General features: G+C 36.2%; 9 protein-coding genes across 9 annotated transcripts; 3 read left to right on the top strand and 6 right to left on the bottom strand.

The window, feature by feature from the left end:
* The first annotated feature begins 230 nt into the window (after positions 1-230).
* LOC103875157 (plant-specific TFIIB-related protein PTF2) lies at positions 231-1,836 on the top strand. Its single transcript, XM_009153671.3, has one exon. The coding sequence runs from the start codon at positions 354-356 to the stop codon at positions 1,755-1,757; it is 1,404 nt and encodes a 467-aa protein (XP_009151919.1). The 5' UTR covers positions 231-353; the 3' UTR covers positions 1,758-1,836.
* Positions 1,771-3,497, bottom strand: LOC103875250 (WUSCHEL-related homeobox 13). The gene is made up of 3 exons (XM_009153786.3): positions 3,086-3,497; positions 2,124-2,612; positions 1,771-2,034 (listed from the first exon to the last, which is right to left on the bottom strand). Exons 1-3 carry the CDS (start codon positions 3,312-3,314, stop codon positions 1,976-1,978), a joined length of 777 nt encoding a protein of 258 aa, XP_009152034.1. The 5' UTR covers positions 3,315-3,497; the 3' UTR covers positions 1,771-1,975.
* A 2,601-nt stretch (positions 3,498-6,098) lies between these two features.
* On the bottom strand, positions 6,099-7,442 carry LOC103875070 (high mobility group B protein 4). The gene is made up of 8 exons (XM_009153557.3): positions 7,313-7,442; positions 7,186-7,243; positions 7,021-7,110; positions 6,899-6,956; positions 6,770-6,814; positions 6,614-6,694; positions 6,437-6,523; positions 6,099-6,342 (listed from the first exon to the last, which is right to left on the bottom strand). Exons 2-8 carry the CDS (start codon positions 7,230-7,232, stop codon positions 6,325-6,327), a joined length of 426 nt encoding a protein of 141 aa, XP_009151805.1. The 5' UTR covers positions 7,233-7,243; positions 7,313-7,442; the 3' UTR covers positions 6,099-6,324.
* A 1,112-nt stretch (positions 7,443-8,554) lies between these two features.
* Positions 8,555-9,007, bottom strand: LOC103874981. The gene has a single exon (XM_009153457.2). It carries the CDS (start codon positions 8,901-8,903, stop codon positions 8,712-8,714), a length of 192 nt encoding a protein of 63 aa, XP_009151705.1. The 5' UTR covers positions 8,904-9,007; the 3' UTR covers positions 8,555-8,711.
* A 1,161-nt stretch (positions 9,008-10,168) lies between these two features.
* Positions 10,169-10,773, bottom strand: LOC103874892. The gene has a single exon (XM_009153346.3). It carries the CDS (start codon positions 10,536-10,538, stop codon positions 10,356-10,358), a length of 183 nt encoding a protein of 60 aa, XP_009151594.1. The 5' UTR covers positions 10,539-10,773; the 3' UTR covers positions 10,169-10,355.
* A 457-nt stretch (positions 10,774-11,230) lies between these two features.
* On the top strand, positions 11,231-13,633 carry LOC103874820 (protein RKD5). Its single transcript, XM_009153271.3, has 5 exons — positions 11,231-11,440; positions 11,534-11,762; positions 12,586-12,839; positions 12,924-13,147; positions 13,227-13,633. Exons 1-5 carry the CDS (start codon positions 11,389-11,391, stop codon positions 13,446-13,448), a joined length of 981 nt encoding a protein of 326 aa, XP_009151519.1. The 5' UTR covers positions 11,231-11,388; the 3' UTR covers positions 13,449-13,633.
* A 297-nt stretch (positions 13,634-13,930) lies between these two features.
* Positions 13,931-18,655, top strand: LOC103874733 (probable serine/threonine-protein kinase CST). Its single transcript, XM_009153204.3, has 6 exons — positions 13,931-15,989; positions 16,206-16,567; positions 17,200-17,335; positions 17,438-17,571; positions 17,689-17,812; positions 17,962-18,655. The coding sequence occupies exons 1-6, from the start codon at positions 15,926-15,928 to the stop codon at positions 18,423-18,425; spliced, it is 1,284 nt and encodes a 427-aa protein (XP_009151452.1). The 5' UTR covers positions 13,931-15,925; the 3' UTR covers positions 18,426-18,655.
* Positions 14,925-15,917, bottom strand: LOC117132130. Its single transcript, XM_033285753.1, has 2 exons — positions 15,898-15,917; positions 14,925-15,801 (listed from the first exon to the last, which is right to left on the bottom strand). The coding sequence occupies exons 1-2, from the start codon at positions 15,915-15,917 to the stop codon at positions 14,925-14,927; spliced, it is 897 nt and encodes a 298-aa protein (XP_033141644.1).
* Positions 18,656-18,932: 277 nt separating the features above from the next.
* On the bottom strand, positions 18,933-20,445 carry LOC103874642. The gene has a single exon (XM_033288901.1). The coding sequence runs from the start codon at positions 19,848-19,850 to the stop codon at positions 19,044-19,046; it is 807 nt and encodes a 268-aa protein (XP_033144792.1). The 5' UTR covers positions 19,851-20,445; the 3' UTR covers positions 18,933-19,043.
* Positions 20,446-21,348: the final 903 nt, after the last annotated feature.

The raw sequence follows: 21,348 nt of genomic DNA, 5'->3' as shown, positions 1-21,348 counted from the left end.
TTTAACGCCTTGCCGTTTTGTAGTCTCAAGAAAAAGTATAAAACCTTATGTAGTCTACTACTTTATTACCCTATTTTTCTTCATTACTTTACTCTGATCAGCTAAACGGCAAAAGAAAAACTAGACAATGTGCCGTTTCCAGAAAACTTTATACGGCACCGTTTAATTTAGTTAACTACTTGCCGTTTTTGTAGTTTCCAGAAAAGTATAAAAAGTAATTTAATCCACTCTAATTTTTCATTACATTAACTCTAACCGCCTTCGCTCCGGTCGTGTTCCGCTGTCTTCACGACGGAGAGCGCAAAAAAAAAACCCTAATTTAAAGTTCGAGACTTTCCGATTCCCAATCAATCATGCCCTGCAAGAGATGCAACGGCACCGACTTCCAACGCGACGGCGCCACAGGGAACTCGTTCTGCTGCGGATGCGGAACGTTACAAGAGTACGACAACTACGAGGCCCAGCTCGGCGGCATTAGCGGACCCCAAGGCACCTACATCCGCGTGGGCACCACCGGCACAGGCTCCACCCTCGCTTACAAAGACAAGAAGATCTTCGACGCCGGTAACTTAATCGACGACATCACAGAAAGGTTGCAGCTTGGCGAGAAATCCGAAGAGGTTAAGCGCATGATCGGGAAGATCACAGACGGAGAGTTCGGGAAGGGGGAGTGGTTCTCGGTTCTGATCGGCGCGTGTTGCTACGCGCTTGTGAGGAAGGAAGGGAGTGGAGTTTTGACGATGGATGAGATTGTGAATGTCGTTGGGTGCGATTTGCATCAGCTTGGGAGTATGTGTAAGCGTGTGGTTGAGTATTTAGGGATTGAGATGGGAGAGTTTGATCTTGTTGGGTTGTTTGTGAAGACGGCGAGTAGTTCCCCGAGGCTGAGTGGTGTTGATGGGAAGAAGAAGGAGAGGGTTGTGAAGCAAGGGGGGTTTCTGATGAACTGTTCTTTGAAGTGGTTTTTGTCTACTGGGAGGAGACCGATGCCTTTGGTTGTTGCTGTTTTGGCGTTTGTTTGTCAGGTGAATGGTGTGAAGTGTAGGATTGATGATTTGGCTAGAGATTGTGAGGTTTCGTTGTGTACTTGTAAGTTGCGGTATAAGGAGATGCTGGAGAGGCTTGTGAAGGTAGCGAAGGAGATTGGTTTGCCTTGGGCGGGAGATGTTAACGTGAAGAATGTGGTGAAGCATTCAGGGGCTTTGATTGGTTTGATGGAAGCCAAGTCCATGAGGAAGAAGAGGGGAGATGAGTTGGTTATAAGTAGTGATGGGGTTTGTTTGAAGGAGATAGTAAAGGATTGCTTAAGGCAAGAAGCTATGTATTGTTATGATGATGATGATGAAGGTGAGAGGAGCTCGTTTCTTCAGATGGTTTCGTGTGAAGATTGGTGGAAAGGGAAGTCGAAGATGAGTCAGAGGCTTAAGCTCAAGGAAGTGTTGGAGAGAGATGTGGGGCTTGATGATTTGCCTGTTTCTTTTATAAAGGGGTGTGATGCGGTGGAGAGACGGAGAGAGAAGATTAAGGCGGCTAAGTTGAGGATTGGTGCGGTGCAAGATCCTTGTGATGATGATGATAAAGTTAGTGGAAGAGAGCTGTCTTTGGAGATTGGAGATGGAAAGAAGAAAAGGAAGAGAGGGTATGAGATTGATTGGGAGGATTTGGTTATACAGACTTTGGTTTTACACAATGTGAAGGATGAAGAGATAGAGAAAGGGCATTACAATGCTTTGCTTGGTTTGCATGTTTTCAACTAAGTTGAAATGAAACTGTAAAAGCTCAAGCTGTTTATTTTTTTTTCTTATTATAATTAAAGAGATAGGACATTGTTCTGAATGCAGAAAACATCAAAGCACACTCTCTAGGAGAGTTTAACATTCCATAAAAATTATATAATAAAAAAAGTCTAAAACTGCTTTAAGACTGACTAAGAAATCCATTTCTTTGATCTCTCTGATCCATTAGAAGTTTTCCATCAGCCTGACATGCCATACTCCTCAACATGATCATAGAGGTTGTAGCTATGATCATCCCCTACAAAACACAAATCACACAACAACTTCTCTTATTATCAAGTCACACAACTCACAAGCTTGTTGTAAAAGGGATCTTTTCTAACTTACTTGGGTTTGATAGGACTCCAAGCAAGTGGAGATCAGAGCTCATCTCAGGGCTCTGGAAGCAAAGATCTTCAGGCCTAGGACTAGTAGTACTTGTTGTCCCAATACCATTGTTTCCATCAGGAAGAACACGAAGACTCTCTGGCATCTTCCTCTTCCCATTCAACGTCTCAGTCTCAGTCTCCACCTCAGACTCACCATTGTTGTTGTTAGAAGAACCAACACCACCACCACCACCACCACCATGCTGCTTCCTCTTGGACCGAGCACGCCTGTTCTGGAACCAATTGTAGACGTTTTGTTCAGATATCTGGCCGTGTTGGCTCAGCTCTTCAGTTATGTCTTTGATCTTCTGCTTGCTGGGTGTTCCCGTGCCTTGGTCGAATATACGCTCCAGAATCTGAAGCTGCACGGGGGTAGGAGTCCACCTCTGCCTAGCTGTCATCTTGTGACCAATGGTTGGGTCAACATAGAGGCCTCCCAGTCTCCCTCCTGTTAAATGAAGCAGAGTTGGTAAAGTTTAAGTAAATAAAAATAACCTTTATGAATCTCTAAGCACAAGCATCAGATTTTGAACTGCTAATTAGGCTAGTAAATGTTATAAAGGTTGAGAATTTTCAATTGCCCATTTCTCCAAACAGAGGAATCAATAAAATAAAACCAAAATTATTTAAAAAAAAAACTAAAATTACAGCAAAAATAAAACTTTTTTTTTCAATCTATATGAGCAGAGGAAGAGGAAGAAGCTAAATAAAAACTGAAACTTTATTCATCTTAGGTACAAGCATCAGATTTGAACTGCTAAGTGTTATAAAGGTAGAGAATTTACAAGTGCCCATTTCACCAAACAGAAGAATCAATCAAACCAAACCAAAATTCTGAAAAATAAAATAAAATAACAGCAAAAAAAAAAAGGAAACTTTTTTCAATTCTATATGAACAGAGGAAAGGAAGAGAGAAGAGACCTGCAAGATCTTGTTGAGAAGTGAGGGTTTTGTGCATCTCAACGAGACGCTCACATATAGTGGCGTAGATAGCAATCTGTTTCCTCAGAGTCTCGAGCTGCTCGTCGGTCATCACCTTCACGTACATTCCTCCTGAGCTGGAGCCGCCGCCACTAACGTCGATCCCCTGGAGATTTGAGGAGTTGTGGTTATTGGGTTGCTGCTGATGATTGTTATCCCACTCCATCATCTCTTTTTTGTCAGAAGTGTTCGTCTTTTTCTTCTTCTCTCTCTCTTTGTCTCTGTGTGAACGAAGCAAACAGAGGAAGAGTCAGTGCTTTTTCCGGGAGTAGAAGGAAAGATAAAAGCAGAAAAGGACAAAAGAGCTGAATTTATATTAAATTCTAATATTTAATGTCAAGAACAAGAACAATGATTACCCAAGAGAACAAGAACGATCAGAATTTTCAAGCAACGGTAACGTGGTTTTTTCACAATAAGAGTGTGTGGATAAAAAGGAAACTATTTGAATCATATGGTTATTTAGTTTCCATATTAGAAAATGACCGTTGAAATTTGATTTGAAATATGTATATATCTACAGTTAAATAGTTACTTCCATAATTGCTTATTTTTATTACCTTAGTTTAATGTCACTTACATTACCTATATAGTATATAAACTACGCTGTTAATTTACTCATACGATCCAAAAAGTTATACAAATAAAATTCTTATGTTATTTTTCACCATGGCATATTATAATTAGTCTATTCATAGAAAGCTTTGGTTGTACATTAGTATACAATTATAAATGATAAAGAACAGAAATAAAAATTTTGCAAAAAAAAAAAGAACAGAAATAAACAACCCTTTAATTTACTCGTTTGCTGACCGGTTAGCTAACATTCCGTGGATTGATAAACTGCGGTTGCGATCTAACTGTTCTGACACATTCCAGGTTATATCTTTCACAATTATTCTATAGAGAGTATTAGCTACAATGCCTATTATCTAGTTCAAAATTAAGAAAAAACATACTATAGAAATGCAAAGAGCTGGTGGGCCAGCCATCAGGACTTTTAAGTTAAGGAGCCACAGACTCCACGTGTTGTCTAAACCTTAGAACTTGTAGGTGGTCGGTGTCCGCCGCCCATGTTCCACGGGCACTTACGGGTTGTAGATTTTAATAAGATACTATCGTCTAAATCATTAACTGTATAAAACAAAAACAAAAATCCAGTTAAATAGATCTCTGATTAATAGTAACAGAACGTTTAACCATGGTCGTTTTTGTTAAATCGAAATAAAATGTGAGCATGTTCGACAAAAACATGAAAATAAAACCTTCATGGCTCATGCCGTATATAGTATGTGCTGGAACGTATAAATTATTTCTTATACTTGCATATTGCGACCTTTCCACATCATAATAACACATTTGAATTCAGATGAAAATTTTATTTTGGTGTTTTAATTAATTCCTATGATTTCTCTGGTACTAATTCATGTTATTGTGTGGATTTATGTTTTAAATAAAAAAGTTGTGTGGATTAATTCATGTTTATGGTTTAGTAGTCTAGAAAAAAATATAGAAACATTTGTGATTTGTTAGTCTCGTCGTTTTCTTCCGACAATGTTTTCGTCTTAAGTAATTTTTAATTGTCAACATTATGGAAGAAAATAGTGAGGTTTGCATGTGCTAAGCCTAGCTTAGGTCAAACAACGAGACCAAAATGTTTACATAAACGCCAAAAAAGTCCATATTCATACATGTTTGCCTTTTCTTTTGTTTGTCTATTACGAGTGTATGTTGTGTGGGCGCATATGTAAAAAATATAGATAAAACTATTTTTGTTTTTTTACTAAAACGATATGTAATAAGATTTAATCTTAACAATTAAAAGAAAACAATTTTAAACCTGAACTATAAACAATATAGTAAAAAAACAAATTATGACATAATTATTTGACTACCTTGAGATCTAACATTAACAGTATATACCACTTTCAAAATAGTTTTAAGAGATGTTAATTGGTATCAAAGCTATTAATTTAATTATAAAGAATCGTTTAGCTTATTATTTCTTGCATGGTGAGACAGTCAGTGATGAGTGATGACCCAGAATAATACCCATTGGATTCTCTATGGCCTAGTTTCTTTGGATTCTTCCTTTAGAATGGAGAGTTTGGTGTACCTATAGCTTCTCTAGTCTTCTAACCTTATTTTATGCTTACTTCGCTATCATGTTTTATTTTGTATTTATTCATCTTATTGTAATTTATGTTCTTAATGCAAGAGATTAATTAAATCCACTGTATCACTGCATGGCTAGATTAAAAGTCAGCATACTGATTTGGATATAGTTAGTGACTGTAAGACTTAATAACATGTTGGCAACTCAGTTTTACCTCAAAAGGACCTTTCCATAAAACATGATGAGAGTTTGACTACGTTTTATAACATAGAGATGTAATGAAGAGTCTTAACTTTGTTCGGCTTGTGGAATCCTTGACCCAAGTTTACAAAAAGAATAGCACAGTTTATCACGAAGGCGTGATAACATCATCTCCCAATGAAAAAGGTGAAACAACATTGACTCTATAACGTTTTGATAACACACAGATGAGCAACTAAATTCATGTTTGTATATATTGTTTGTTGCAGCCTGCAGGGTTGTTTTCTTGTCTTCAAAACTAAATCCAAACGCACAGATAATACAGAAAGGCACCAAGGAAACTATCGAAGAGCTTTCTAAATTTTTTACTACATACAATTATTAGAGTTGACGATGAAGAATAGAAGAAGAGTTGGACATAGTCACATAGGTAAGGTCTACTTTGACAGCTTCAGTGATGTAGTAATTGAGTTTGTGCATAATTCTGATCGTTTTCTTCTTGACATACGAAGATGAAATTGGCACTGAGGATGATCATCAACAAAACCAATATTCCATCAAACAGAGCCAGAAAAATAAAACTATTTCCTTCGAGACAGAAGTACATAGCAATCATAAGATAGCAAAACATAAAAGAAGCCGGAATTAGATGCATGCAAATAAATAATACCATCGTTTAAAAGAGTAGAGACAAAGATCAAAGCTAAATTCAAAGTTGTCATGAGAAGTTGAAGAAGATTACGAATACATCCCAGTTAACATAAAGGAGGGGAAAGCATAGCAATAGTCACTAAAAACTAGCAGCTAATAACAGTACAACAGAAGATACTCCATAAAGACAAATCGCTGGTTGATCCATCTCCTAATCATCATCTTCCTCCTGCAACACAAAATCATGAGATAAAGCAAGTGTCGAACACTATGACACTAGCAAACATAAACAGAGATATTTCAAAATAGTATGAAGTACAAACCTCTTCACTTGCACCTTCTGCCTCATCGTTGACTTCGGACTTGGACTTGTCAGAGTCATCATCTCCAGCTGTGCTAGTTCCATTAGCCTGATGGGAAAAAAAAAAGATGCATACATGACATTTGATTTGACTAACATCAGAAAATGACAAAAAGAGGTCAACAAGAAGAATGAATACCAGTTTCATGTTGTACTTTTGCATAGTCTTGGTATATTCAGTCTTCTTGGTCTCTGCTTTGGCCACATAAGGAGCTTTGTCCTGTTTCATTCAAAGTTCGGTAAAACTACAATTGATATATATGATTTGAAACTATTAAAACTTAACAAGACTCACTTCATCAGTCATTGATTTCCATTTAGCTCCAGCAGCTTTACCAACCTAAAATGTTACAAATATTCAAAACAACTAAGAACAACTATATGGGAAAGAGATTGTGATTGTAAATCTCAGATTAGCACTTACAGCTCCGACAGATTTGTTGTCAGGGTTAGCTAGATTGAACTCCTTACGGAACCCCTCCCTTCATTCAATCAATCAATCACCAGAAAGTCTATAATAATACTAATCAATTGAGAGAGACTTACAGGAAGACGAAGAAGGCACTTGGAGGCCTCTTAGGCTTGTTAGGATCCTTGGCTGCTTTCTTTCCAGCTTTCTTTCCTCTCGTTTTCAATCTAAGAATACAAATCAAAATGAATCTCAGATTCATTCGCCATGTGTGTGAGAGTGATTAAAAGGAGAATATATACCTTTCATCGGTGCTCTTCGATTGAGCTTTGGTTTCACCACCTTTCATCTTCGAGAGATCTGCGAACAGAGAAAACGTGAGGAATCGGAAGAGTGAACTCAGACGAGAGCGAGGGAGGGAGCTTTTACCTGTGAACGTTAGGGTTTTTGTTTTGACGAGAGAGAGAGACCGACGACGATTCAGATTTTTTTTTTTTAAATTAAATTCGTGTTTATTAAAGAGTCCACCAAATAATTACCATGTGGTCCTTTGAATCTTGACTGTCCGTATATTCAACTGTTGTCTAGATTACAGCTGTACTTGTGTTTGGTAATAATAATCTTGATTTCGTTTTTTTTTTCCTGGCGCCACGCAATATGTGAAAGTTATATATAATACTTTTTCTGTTTTATAATTTATAATTTTTTGGTAAAAAAAGAATAAAGACATACTATGTTTTATTATGTTTTAATGTTTTAGAAAGTTTTTATTGTTTTAAAATATAAATTGTTTTAATATTTTTTATGTTAATTTTACCTTTATTAAAATCTGTTTAACTAATTAGATTATATATGTTCTTTAATGATTAGTTAAATTATTTTAGATTAATATTTTTAGAAGTGTATTTAAGAAAAAGTGAATTTTAATCTTTGTAATTTACTCCAAGACATCAATATAATAGATGAAGTAATTGTTTATTTTTTTATTTTTTTGAGCGGAATAAGTTTTTTATACCTAATTCACTATTTACATTAAAATATTAATAATTGTGAAGTTACTTCCTAATAGAAAATATCTTACAAAAATGGTAAAAATTTTGTAAGATATTGCGAATTAAGTATAAAAAATTAATTCACTATTTACATTAAAATATTAATAATTGTGAAGTTACTTCCTAATAGAAAATATCTTACAAAAATGTAAGATATTTTTATAAAATATTCTATTCGCACTATCTTTCGAATAGAATATCTTACAAAATTGGTAAAATTTAATGCAGACACCATGTAAAAAAGTTAACATCTTACAAAAAAAAAAGGTAAAAATCTTAACATTTTTCACCAAAGAAGGTAAAAATGTTCTAGTAAAAAGTTTTTTTTTTAAAAAATTTAATAGACCAATACCAAAGAAACTCCTAATGCGGACGCCATGTACATCTTAAGCGTTGTTGATGCTAGGACCCATTTTATAAGTGTCCCCCTGTAAAACAAATCTATGGTATAACATTCGCACACAGTGATCTCTCCTCCTGGCATTGATTAGCAGAATTACTAGTATTGTTTTGTCATTTATTTTCTAAATATGTACACGTTCATTTATTTTGCTAATATGTACACGTTAAAACTTCAATTTGTCCTGAATACGAATCAAATAATTTTGTTGCCGGATTATTCATAAATCTGAATGATATATGTTTTTATAATCTGAATGGTCTATTGCAATTTATACATAATCAATCAAACAAGAGCATTAGAGAAACAAAAAAGGAGGAAAGACTTGCACAACAAATATTTCAACATCTCACACACTTCATCTCCTGGTCTTCTCTTACAGTAGCGAAAGATTCGAACGTACGGGAAAATGAGACACTATGATTGGAGCCCTCAGACATTTGGAGTTGCTTTTTGGTTTGTCCAAGGCCAATACTTTAGAGTTACTACTACCATCGGTTGAGGTTCTCTTTGAGCCAGATTTTGGAATGAAGCAACCAAAAAAGAAGTCTAAGAGAGACATGAACATCGGAGTGTTAAAGAAAACGTGCGTGATCCGGAGTCTATATAGGATGGATGATGTTTTAGGTTTAGTATCAGGTAACTATGTGAAGTGTATGTATTTATAAGAGAACATCAGCGTTGAATGTTCTTTGGACACGTTTTCTTGAAAGTGACCTCTTTAATTTTCTTGGTCGCCAAGCTTTGCCCTATCTTAACTATGATATCTTTGACAATTCATGAATACTTTCTGATTGTTAACATATATGACTAAAATGGACCAATTATCACGGGATCATCGTCGTCTTTTCCTAATAGTCTTCATATCACTAATCCTATCAAGTTGTTATTATGGGTATTACAAAACAAAAGCGTTTTGAAAGACACATATTTTCACATGGTTCATCGACGTATATCGATAAGGTCTACGGTAAGAAAAAGTTGTTTAGTTATTAGAGGGGAAAACTAAATCTAATGTATATAAGATTAAAAAATTCTCTACAGCTAAGTGACACGTTAGGAATGGAGAGATCAAATTTGTACAAAGAAATTTCATGCCAAATAAGTCCTGAAACGTCTCACTTCTTTTGTCTTCTCCGCAAACTTTGCAAGCTCAGAAATTGAGTAGAGAACAAGTGTCCAGCCTCTTATGCTTCGGAAGGTTCCATCATTTAGCCGCTTTTGAAATTGTCCTCTCTACTCGCCGTCAAACTATCTTTGCATTGTCAAGAATTAGTGTTTTATGAGTTTAGGCAGCATGTTCTTATGGCTGCTATCTTATTTGTGAAATGGAAAATAGAGAGATTGCAAAGGCGAAAAACATGCGCCTAATCTTGAGGGACAGAGTGTCTAAGCTGCATTCTGGTCTGTACCCCCTTTTTGGAAAAGTTCGAGAGGCTGTGTATTTTTCTAATTGTTAACGTTTTGTTGAGCTTTTTATTTGATACTATCAACTACTTCACTTCTATCTTGTATATGTGAACGTTACAATTTCAATCCGGTTTAATGCAAAGCAGATACTTTCCTTTTTTGTGTGGTATATATATTTTTATCCAGTTCCTTTAAAGGTTTTCATGTTCTTTTATAGTTTTGTAAATTATAAAAATAAAAATTTAAAGCTCAAAACTGAAAGAACAAACAAAACCCATAGTCAACCTCTAAACCAGAGAAGCACAAAACTGTTGTAACTGAGAGATACAGGAACCTAAAGCAAATTTGGTTCTATAGACTATAGAGTGGCCGCCACCTCAGTTGTCTAGAAACTGACCACCGGAAGCCTACAAGCCTAGGACCAAACGCAACGACGAAACCATCTTCACAATAGGAAATGGAATTCTCGCCATTTATTAAAATATTTAAATGGTCTATTACAATTTATACATAATCAAACAGAAAAAGAGGACTAGAGGAACAAAACAAAAACGAAAGCCTTCACAACAAATATGTCAACATCCCACACACTTCATCTTCTGGCCTTCTCTCACAGACGCGAAAGATTCGAACCTACGGGAAAATAAGACACTATCATTGGAGCTCTTGGAGATTTGGATTTGCTTTTTGGTTTCTCTAAGGACATGACTTTCGAGTTACTACCATCGCTTGAGCTTATCTTTGAGCCAGATTTTGGAACGAAGCAACCAAAGAAGGACGCTAAGAGAGACATGACCGGAGTTTATAAGAAAACGTGTGTGGTCCGGAGTATGTGAAGGTTATGTATTTATAAGACAAAACCAACGTTGAATATTCTTGGACACGTTTACTGAAAGTGACTGATCTCTTTTATCTTGGTCGCCAAGCTTTGCCGTTTCTTAACTATGATAACTTTGAGAATTCATGAATAATTCCTGACTCTTCCAGTTAAAATATAGTATGACAAACTTGACCAACTGTTGATATAATGGTCGATGTAGCCTAAATTTCCAGAAATATAAGATTAAAATTAGGAGCCATCTTCTTCATATCACTATCAAATCACGTTTCAAAAGAAAAAACGATTAATTAAAGACTATCACGGGATCATCGGCGTCTTTTCCTAATTGTCTTCATTTACACTAACACTTATTATGGTTGTGAGAAAAACGCAAAGAAAGACACATGCATGGTTCATGTGAATCATATCGGTTACCACTTCTCAGACATGGGCCGAGCGTGTGAGAGTTTCGCTAATTGGGCTCGGTCTCGTTGAGGCCCGCTTCCCATTGCTATTTTACAGGAAGACCCTCACACGCTTACACGTGCGCTCGCGAATATTTTGAGTAACCGAGAACAACAATAAATTAATGAGTAGGTCCAGTGGCTTGACCGGTAATTTTAGTGGTGAACAAAGGTCATTTTATACAAAACTCGCCTTTGAACCTTTTTCACTTGATGACGAAACGCTTCTATATTCTCATAATACAAACCTTTGGATTCTTTAGCAGATTTGTTTACATTAAAAAGGAAACATTCTATTAAAAAAAAGGTCGCTTTGGGTAAAATCTCCAGTCCTTGCGTCTCTTCGTCTTCTTCGGACAATGGCACATTCCTTGACCTCACTCGCCATTTTCCAGGGCGTCAACCATAAAGGTAAGTCAACACTACTGTAAGAGAATCTAGATTCCTGTCGGGTCGGGTTTAAAAGTAGATTTTTTTTTTTGTGTGTGTGGGGGGTTAATGCAGAGATGATTAGGAGTTTGCATGTCTATGGATCCGTGGAGATTGAGAGAGAGTTCTTGTTCGAGAGGAAAGGCCGTTATGTGGAGAAGAAAGCTAAGCCTCTGTTTTGTTCGGAAGGTCTCCAGCGGCCGGAGATCTCGCTAGGTTTGGTTTTTGGCACGTGGAGATGTATCTTCTTGTTCCGGTCTAACCACTCGCTTCCTCAGTTTCCTACCCTTCTATGCCCTTCAAGGTAACGCCTCCTCTCTATAAGCTTCTCTCAGCATTTGATTTTGTTAGTAATTTAACTTTTGTTGCCGTTTGTTTTGTATAATTTAGTGCGGTTACATCAATCGTAAATATGTGTGATCCAACTATCTTAATACAATTATTAAAACTTGAAAAAAAAAAAAAAATACAATTATTAAAACTTTTTATTAATCATTTTTTTTTGTTTAAACTTTTTATTAATCATTTAAGAAAAATATTAAACAAAAAAATACAAATACGACTAAAAAACATAAATATAAAAATTAGATTTCTACAAAAATGTAAAACAAAAAATATATACGCTCTTTAGAATCTAGTTAGTCTTTATTTTTTGGTAGTCAAATCTCTTTTGAATGAATTCTAGTTTAGTAATTCACAGAAATAAATTTTATCAGTCCTATTAAACCCAAGTTTGTCAAATTATAAAAGGAACAGTGTGATTATTACGTTAATATCCAACTTAATGTATTTCCTAAGATTAAACAAACACGCTTGTACACATTTAAACTTCTGTAGAGTTTAAATGTTTTTTTTGTAATACCGCAAAAATTCTGATTGAAAATCACGAAACAGAAAGCGTATGAAACTATAATATAAAACGTTTAAAGAATAGCTAAGTAAATATGCAAATTTGTGGAGTCTAGATTTAATTTCTTTCCTTAACTCAATAAATCACTCGTTAGTATAATTGTTCTATATGATTTTTGAATCCAATGATACAACCACGATGAGATTGTTTTGCAACACCCTTTCGATTGTGTGCATTGTTAGAAACTAAACATGTTTTTGCTCTTCTTATTTGGCAGAAACCCTAAGCTGGTGGACATCCCTAATTTAGCTAACGTGCTCAAGTTCATCTCTGAACTGAAACCAAAGAAACCATACTTTGACCAGCCTAAACAGCTGGACCTCGTCGTCAAAGAAGATAGAGTTGGATATGGTGAAGTTGATCAGGCTAAACCGCAAAGGTTTGCCCTCAAACAAGATCTTAACCGCCTTCCTGATTCAGAATCTGAATCTGAGGAATCTGAAGATGACCAAAATGAACATTCAGAATCAGGTATCTCTTCCTACCATACCGATTTTTTATTTCTTTAAAAGTGTTAGCTCTAGGCTAGTTTTAAAGTGTATTGTAATAGTACAGATGCTAAGACAGAGATATTGAAGAAGAGGAGGACACCATCCCAACATGTTGCTGGACTTTGCTTAGAAGATCTTTCCAAATACTTTGGTGTTCCTATCGTGGAAGCGTCTCGGAAACTCAATGTCGGTCTCACGGTCTTGAAAAAGAAATGCAGAGAGTTTGGGATTCCTCGGTGGCCTCATAGGAAGATCAAATCTCTCGACAGTCTCATCCATGATCTTCAGGTCTTCTCCCTCTCTCTCTCAACGTCAGTCTAATACTTGAAATGGCTTAAACAAGCATTGCTATGTTTTGTATTGATAGGAAGAAGCAGAGAAGCAGCAGGAAAAGAACAAAGCAGCAGCAATGGTGGTAGCTAAGAAACAGAAGAAACTGGAGAGAGAGATGAGAAATATAGTTGAGAGACCATTCATGGAGATACAGATAGAAACCAAAAGATTCAGACAAGACAACTTCAAAAAAAGACATAGAGCTTCCAGAGCCAAGAAGAATCAAGAATCTCTTGCCACTTCCTCTTCAACTTAAAAGATCTTAGGTCTTTTATTAACAAAATTATCGAGCATATTAGTTAGTTATAAGATCCATGTTAGTCACAAGTCTGACAGAACCTCCTAGGCCATGTTGGTTTGAATTTTTGTTGCTGGTATCATGACTTCATTGTGCTTCGGAACTCGGAATTAATTGATGCAAAATGATTAGTCCATTGTCAAGATTCAAAACTTTCAATAGTGTGATGAAAGTTTTAGTTAATGCAATTAGTGTAGGGGTGCTCTTGAGTTGAGTGGTCCCTTTGGTTAGCTCGTGCTTTGAAATTCTACAATGACTCAGTCCACTCAACAACGACAATTGGTTAACGTGTACCGTACAATGAGGTTCGCAACCACTTCAAGTGTGCATGAGTGTTCCACCGACTATGTTTATGCCAAGAAACGAAAACATGTCTTTGCTGAAATTCTCTGCGTTTGAATACGTGGATTAAATTTCGTTTTCGTTTTTTACTTGGTCAAGTATCATTTCCGATTTACACCCAAAAAAAGTATCATTTCCGAAGTCCTTTTCAATGTATTTAATCAAATTTTGTTTTAACAATTCAAAGGAAATAAACTGAAAATAACATGACGTTTCTCGAAGCGTTTTTTGTTGTTTTCATAAAGATCATTTGAACATGTTATATTTTAGAAAACATGTTATCATGTGAACTATTATTTTTTTTTTTTGTAACACCATGTTATCATGTGAACATCTTTGACAAAGTGAAGAAAATAGATTCACCTACTGACGTTGGTAAACAGATGCATATACTAGTTTCTTTGCCAATAAAGAATCTGAATCTGATGTCTCCTGATTTCGAACAACTTGCTATAAATAATAGAAACCAAATGATTACTAAAAGATTTGTGGAGAATAAAAATTCTACAAAAGACAAATACTCCAAGCCGTGTGTGACCCAGAGGCTGACTTTTACGCATTTTGCTTGCACAAGGAAATTACATTTTTTGACTCTGTAATGGGTTTCCCATCACTGTACACAATAAATAGAGTTCTTCATTTTCTATTTTTCAATATATCTAATCATATCTACTATAACGAAAACTTGACTCCAGAATATAAAGTCCATGTTTATTATTCAGCCTTGTTGTAATCGTCTGAAAATCTTAAATGTATTCTGGATTAATCAGTAAATTATTTATTACTAGTTTCAAGCAATTTTTTTAAATATATACATATAATTACGTGGTTTGTAAGCTATGCGCATCGATTATAGACTAAAAAGATTCTGCTATGGTATAATTTTATTTGGTCGATCTTGTTGGCATTTTGCTATATATTCATTTTAATTCAAAGGGAATGCATAAAAAATTGACTTTAACAAGGAAAATGTCGTATTTAAGAATGGTGGGTTCCTCGACCTCCTCCCCTTTCTTACATCCTTCCTCAATCTAAAAAGAAGAACTCTTTTTTTTTTTTGAACACCACTTTCATTAAATTTCATGCAAAGAGTTAGGTGAGTGTCATAACACCCTCAACCATACATAAAGCTTCTTTAGCTAAGGAATCAGCAACAACATTTTGAATTCTAGGAATCCAGTGAAAAGAGAGATTAAAAGATGGATGAGAGTTCAGCATTGCAATATCTGAGAGCACACCATGTATCTCCGAAAGCGACTCCTTCCTTTTAATCGCACTAATCAACAGGGAGGAATCAGATTCAACTCGGATAGAAGAATAGAGGTCATGCGCTCTGCAATAAAGCAGAGCTTCTCTTATAGCCAGGCATTCCGCCATTAAAGGGGAAGCTACGTGCCACACAGGTTTCTTCATACGGCGGATCTCTGTTGCCGTTTGTACTATCCATCCAAGCCCTGCTTTCTTATCTTCTTTTCGCCAAGCTGCATCCGAACGAACCACTACCGAGGCTGTCATTGGGGTCTCAGGCATCAGGGATCTCAGTGAAGGTCCCTTGTCAGTATATAGCATCTGATCCCATTCCTTTGCCGCTTTGATCGCAATCGTAATTACCTCCGTGGGTGAGACCGTGACTCCATTGAATACAAACTTGTTGCGTTCTTTCCATATTATCCAGATGATCCAAGGGAAGATGGGACTTGTAACTACACCTGTTGGAGGTAGGCAAGGCGTTGCACAGAGTGTTGTCCAACGTTCCTCTAAGTCTACTATTCCTCTAGGGTCAAAGTCCAATGCTAAGGGGGCCCCTCGCCATACCTGTTGAGCAAACGGACAGTGAAACAGTAGATGAGTAATAGATTCAGAGACTCCACACCGTTTACATCTCGGGTCAATATCAATGTGTCTCTCCACCAGAAGAACTCTAAAATCTTCTTCTATATCTACAACCCCACCAGTTTCCTTCTTTCCCCTTAAGTCAAAATTAAATTGCAATAAAGGCGCTTCATAGCAACTTGATCATCCACTAGCTCTTTGTCTGAATTGGTAATCAAGAAAGAGAGAGAACCAAGAAGAAGAAGAATACATCTGATGAAATGGGTCTTTTCCTTTCATGCTTTTCGTCTCCCTCTTCATCCAACACAGGTCTCCACACTCATGGTAATTCATTATTAATTCATAGTATTTTATTCTTACTATTTTCACTCCAAATCCATGAAAATTTTGGTTTTTAATCTGTCACATACAACATAAAGAGATGTTCACTTTCCGACATAAATATATGTTCACTTTCGGACATAAAGATATGTTTCAGTTTCTGACATAAAGAGTTGTCCACTTTCTGACCTATCTGTCTTTTGTGATTTGATTAATCAGCCTCGATGAACAACCACAGTAATGGAACAGGGTTCTCCTCGTCAACGTCCACCACCGCAGCGACGACAAACACTAGCGTCGGACAATTCTCGGAGGCGGTAAGCGAGAGCTCCGGTGGGGTTATGAGTTATTCCGGCCAAATCTTGGCATCGCCAAATCTAAAAGTCTACAGCTTTGCGGATTTAGTTACGGCGACCAAGAACTTCAAACCGGAGTCGATGTTGGGTCAAGGAGGTTTCGGTAAAGTTTACAGAGGTTGGATCGATGCCAAGACTCTTGCTCCGTCTAAAGTCGGTTCCGGTATGATCGTCGCCGTCAAAAGATTGAATTCCGAGAGTGTTCAAGGATTCGCAGAGTGGCGTGTAAGATCTCTCTCCCTCTCTCTCTCTCTATTTTCAACGAACAACAGATTGTTTTCCGATCTTGATTGCTTCTTTGATGGGAAAAACCAAAATTTACGTGGTTCGATCAAGATGAAGAGTTGACTATTCTAATCAAGAAACGACATTGACTTTCTGTTTGAGTGTTGCCGAAGAATGATTAAAATAAATATTTAATACTAACATATAAAACTTGTTTGTACTAAAATTTAGGAAATTACTAGTTTAAATGCAGGCATTCTACTAATATTATTATCAATTTTCTAAGTCCAACACAGAATTATATAATCGTTTGAAACTGATTTACCACTTTTTTCTTTTAATCTGAAGATAATTTTATATCCATTGTTTGCCAACATATTCACTTTAGTTAGGAACTTCCCATTGCTACTGGACATTTGAGTTGGGGACACGTAGCTAGGTTTATATAATCAAAGTATTATTCATATGTTTTGACCTAACTAGTATTATACTATTATTCATGTATTTTGACCCAAAAAGGTATTATTCATATGTAACATTATAGTTTAGAATTGGTAAAAGTTTTGACGGATTAGTCTTCAAGTTAAAAAAAGCCAAATTTGAGTTGTGGTTTTGTTTTTGATTTTGGACAGTCAGAAGTTAACTTCTTGGGGATGCTTTCACACCCAAATCTGGTCAAGTTATTAGGATACTGCCGTGAAGACAAAGAACTTCTGCTTGTCTACGAGTTCATGCCCAAAGGAAGCCTCGAGAATCATCTTTTCAGACGTAATTAAGATCTTTTGACCCACAACACACCAAGCATGGTTGTCACGAAAATTGATTCTAAAGTATATTTTATTTACATTCTATGATCCTTATTTGATTCAGGAAGCGAGCCTTTTCCTTGGGACCTAAGGATCAAGATTGTGATTGGTGCAGCTCGGGGCCTTGCATTTCTTCACGGCTTACAAAGAGAAGTCATATATAGAGACTTCAAAGCCTCCAATATACTTCTCGACTCGGTTAGTCTGATTAAAAATTCCCATATTATATGATGGTAATAATTAACAACTAGTAAAATCTTTATTGGTTTGTTTTTTTCCTAACGAGGTTTTGTTATGAAATGTTCATATCCGCAGAATTATGATGCAAAGATTTCAGATTTCGGTTTAGCAAAGTTAGGACCATCACAAGAGAAATCACACGTTACGACTAGGATTATGGGCACGTATGGTTATGCTGCTCCTGAATATATGGCGACAGGTACATTTAGACATATATATATTAGCAATAGTTTATTTTATCACAAAATAATTATGGCCTTTGGCTGTAATCACTGGGGACCAGAGATATTATGTTAAACTGTAATCATTTAGACATTTATGTTGACCGGTTATATTCTTCATCCTCAGGCCACTTGTATGTTAAGAGTGACGTCTACGCCTTCGGTGTGGTACTACTAGAAGTAATGACCGGATTAAGGGCACACAATCCAAAACGGCCAAACGGACAAGAGAGTCTAGTCGACTGGTTAAGACCAGAACTCGTAAACAAACACCGAGTGAAACATATAATGGACAAAGGAATTGTAGGTCAATACTCATCCAAAGTCGCAGCAGAAATGGGACGCATTACACTCTTTTGCATTGAGCCAGATCCGAAAAACCGGCCCCACATGAAGGAAGTAGTTGACGTACTCGAACACATCCAACGCATTAACGTAGTCCCAGACCGTTCTTCCACTAAATCGGCTGTTGCTAGCTCATCTCGTTCCTCACCACATCGCTATCAGTACGCATATCGAGCTGGTGCGGCAGGTCAACGAAGGGGGCCCTCGCCGCGAAAGCTTGGAGTAGAGAACGAAATGGTTGCTTGATGTTATTATTTTTTGGGCGATACTAAATGGTTTTGGCGTCGTTTCTGGTTATATTCTATTTTAAAATGAGATTAATTATATCTTCTTTAGTGTCCATATTCTTTGAGTGACTTGTGTATAATCCTCTACTTGTGTTGTAGTATACTTTACTCAAGTTGCACAAGCGTTGCAAAAATTTATGAAGTCTGATCAAATATAATGTTGATATGAATGGTGGATGTCAATATGTTTATTCGTATATATTTGTAAGCTTTGAATGTATTTATCTCTATGTTCTTTATAAAATTTATCAACTCGTTACAAAATGGCTAAGACGTCGTATGCTTATTATAGGTTCGGCTGTGGAAGTTGGTCGTTTTGAAAAGAGCTCGTTGATTGAATTTTGAGAAAATAGGATAATGAGGCTACAATATTAAGCTTCTTATAAATCAGTTTCCCACATTATTTCATTTTGAAAATTTACATTCCAGTTTCCCTTAAAAAAAGTTCGTGCTGTATACGGAAATAAGCCTGTCCCAAAGTAAATTTCCATAAATAGAAAGTGTTGCACACAAAAGCAATAACAACAAAAACAATCCGAACCTAGTCCAAAACAGGAAAAAAAACAAGATAACATCTTCACTTGGTTTTGTCCTCTTCCTCGTCATCATCTTTCGGTGGAGACTTATTAAGATCAAACTTCGCTGCGGTTCCAGATTCAGTCACTTCCTGCTTCTCTTCCTCCACTCGATCCACATCCATAACAATCCCTACACCTCTCCCACCTTCGCCACCACTAGCACCACCACCAGGTCCACCACCACCGCCACCGGCGGCAACAACCCCACCAGAGCTCCCTCCTCGGGCAACAACACGAACAAAAGCAGAGTTCGGTCCTGGAATCATGACGCCTCTAATCGGCGCAGAGAATCTAGGAGGCGGGAGAAACCCGCGATAGCTCCTGTCTTTGTGAGACCTCAGATGTCCGAACACAGCCTTCCACGAGTGAAATGCTCTTCCACAGACGTTACAAACGGGTGGTCCTCTTGGCAGATTAGTGAACTCTGAAGTCTTCTTCCTCTGCTTTTTCTTCGCTTCTCCACCTTTACTCGAACCACCCGCTTCATCGTCGTTATTAAGCTTCATCGTCTTCCTCTGTCTCCTCACTTTCTTCTTTTTGCCATCGCTCTTCTCTTTCATAACCGCTTCCTCTGCCGCAGCGATGACCAACTCCGCCGCAACAACCGCTTGCTCGTTCAGACGCGCCTCTTCCTCTTCATCGACGGCGATACTAACACCGAAGGTTGCGCTGCTGATCGATAGAGCAGGGAGACCGAGAACGATTTCTCTCATGGCGGATTCTTCGTCGCTCCATTGCTCATCGGAGGAGTCTTCCTTCTCTTTCTCAGTATCACCGTCCACTTTCATTTTCTCAGGATTAGTCATTTCGTAAAAACCTTTCGAAAACTATGTTTTCATAATCGGTGGAAGTAATCCTTATATAGCTTTCTTGTGAGCCACGGTAGTTATGGGCCGCTGGTTTCAAATGGTCGTGTTCGTTCGTTTACGTCTCATTCGCACCTTTTCGTTTAATCCGTCGGATTTAATTAAAAATCCATGTGGGCTTCGTTTGATTAAACACGCGTAAACTCAGTGGGCTTAACGAGTAATAAGCCCATCTGCAGTTTATAACTTATTCATTCTTAGTAGTAAGTAGGTTGCTTCATTTGATTATATGATTTATCATTCAAATTCAAACTACTTGACTAAATAGACTTATTATTTACAGGTGTATAAATCACGTTTGATATGGATGTATCATCATATTATTTACAAAGTGTTGTGATTGTCACATGATTTACAAGAATCACACATTGTTCTTACTAAAATGCTTTTCAAGATACATATAAAATATTATTTTACCAGGATGATTTAATATATGTAATTGTCATATTATTCATATTATTATTTCAAATAATATAATCATATACTTTTGTTGTCTCCGTTTCCCTAGAAAATAACGATTTCATAGTGGTTAATCCATCAATTTATGAAGTATTCTGAAGTTTTACTAAATTAACTAACAAAAAATTAAAATGATGCTCATATACCATGAAAGATAATTTAATATACATTAATACAAATTTAGAATGATTTAGAAATTTTAAAACAACACTAAAGATCATAGGCTTCAGTATATAGAACATTTACCGAAAAATTCAATATTTTCGTAAGGGTTAACACATAGATTTTGAAAAAAATTCAAAAATATAAAAAAACTGTTTTAATGCATTTTTTCATCATTCACTAACATATGATGAAGATCAAAGAGGTTTGGAACTTTTGGTGTCTCCGTTTCTCTAGAAAATAATGATTTTATAGTGGTTAGTCCATCAATTTAGGGAGTATTATGAAGTGTTACTAAATTAGTTGACAAAAAATTAAAACGATGTTCATGTACCATGAAAGAGAAATTAATATACATTAATACTAATGTAGAATGTGTTTAGAAATTTAAAAACAACACTAAAGATCATAGGCTTCAGTACATAGATCATTTATCAAAAAATTCAATATTTTCGTAGGCTTTAACACATAGATTTTGAGAAAAATTCAAATATGAAAATATTGTTTTAATGTATAGTTGCATCCTTCACTAATATATGATGAAAGTCAAAGAGGTTTGAAACTTTTGTTGTCTCCGTTTCTCTAGAAAATAACGATTTTATAGTGGTTAGTCCACCAATTTAAGGAGTACTATAAAGTTTTACTAAATTAATTGACAAAAAAATAAAACGATGTCGATGTACAATGAAAGAAAGTTTAATATACATTAATACAAATGTAGAATGTGTTTTGAAATTTTAAAACAACACTAAAGATCATAGGCTTCATTATATAGATCATTTACCAAAATTTTTAATATTTTCGTAGGCTTTTAACA

The sequence above is a fragment of the Brassica rapa genome, chromosome A01, assembly GCF_000309985.2.
Source record: "Brassica rapa cultivar Chiifu-401-42 chromosome A01, CAAS_Brap_v3.01, whole genome shotgun sequence".
Taxonomy (NCBI): domain Eukaryota; kingdom Viridiplantae; phylum Streptophyta; class Magnoliopsida; order Brassicales; family Brassicaceae; genus Brassica; species Brassica rapa.
This window is presented reverse-complemented; position numbering and strand designations above follow the sequence as displayed.

Bases quoted from the DNA above. Each gene is read 5' to 3' on its own strand.
- LOC103874981 (XM_009153457.2), bottom strand. From the start codon at position 8,903: ATGTTCATGTCTCTCTTAGACTTCTTTTTTGGTTGCTTCATTCCAAAA.
- LOC103875250 (XM_009153786.3), bottom strand. From the start codon at position 3,314: ATGATGGAGTGGGATAACAATCATCAGCAGCAACCCAATAACCACAAC. The intron at 2,613-3,085 runs GTCTCTTCTCTC...TTCATTTAACAG, and splicing joins TTCTCAACAAGATCTTGCAG to GAGGGAGACTGGGAGGCCTC. The intron at 2,035-2,123 runs GTAAGTTAGAAA...TGTGTTTTGTAG, and splicing joins TGGAGTCCTATCAAACCCAA to GGGATGATCATAGCTACAAC.
- LOC103874733 (XM_009153204.3), top strand. From the start codon at position 15,926: ATGGGTCTTTTCCTTTCATGCTTTTCGTCTCCCTCTTCATCCAACACA. The intron at 15,990-16,205 runs GTAATTCATTAT...TTGATTAATCAG, and splicing joins CACAGGTCTCCACACTCATG to CCTCGATGAACAACCACAGT. The intron at 16,568-17,199 runs GTAAGATCTCTC...GATTTTGGACAG, and splicing joins AAGGATTCGCAGAGTGGCGT to TCAGAAGTTAACTTCTTGGG.
- LOC103875070 (XM_009153557.3), bottom strand. From the start codon at position 7,232: ATGAAAGGTGGTGAAACCAAAGCTCAATCGAAGAGCACCGATGAAAG. The intron at 6,695-6,769 runs GTGAGTCTTGTT...TGAATGAAACAG, and splicing joins GGAAATCAATGACTGATGAA to GACAAAGCTCCTTATGTGGC. The intron at 6,524-6,613 runs GTATTCATTCTT...TTTTCCCATCAG, and splicing joins AAAAGTACAACATGAAACTG to GCTAATGGAACTAGCACAGC.
- LOC103875157 (XM_009153671.3), top strand. From the start codon at position 354: ATGCCCTGCAAGAGATGCAACGGCACCGACTTCCAACGCGACGGCGCC.
- LOC103874892 (XM_009153346.3), bottom strand. From the start codon at position 10,538: ATGTCTCTCTTAGCGTCCTTCTTTGGTTGCTTCGTTCCAAAATCTGGC.
- LOC103874642 (XM_033288901.1), bottom strand. From the start codon at position 19,850: ATGACTAATCCTGAGAAAATGAAAGTGGACGGTGATACTGAGAAAGAG.
- LOC117132130 (XM_033285753.1), bottom strand. From the start codon at position 15,917: ATGTATTCTTCTTCTTCTTG. The intron at 15,802-15,897 runs GTTCTCTCTCTT...TTTTGACTTAAG, and splicing joins ATGTATTCTTCTTCTTCTTG to GGGAAAGAAGGAAACTGGTG.
- LOC103874820 (XM_009153271.3), top strand. From the start codon at position 11,389: ATGGCACATTCCTTGACCTCACTCGCCATTTTCCAGGGCGTCAACCAT. The intron at 12,840-12,923 runs GTATCTCTTCCT...GTAATAGTACAG, and splicing joins AAATGAACATTCAGAATCAG to ATGCTAAGACAGAGATATTG. The intron at 13,148-13,226 runs GTCTTCTCCCTC...TTGTATTGATAG, and splicing joins GTCTCATCCATGATCTTCAG to GAAGAAGCAGAGAAGCAGCA.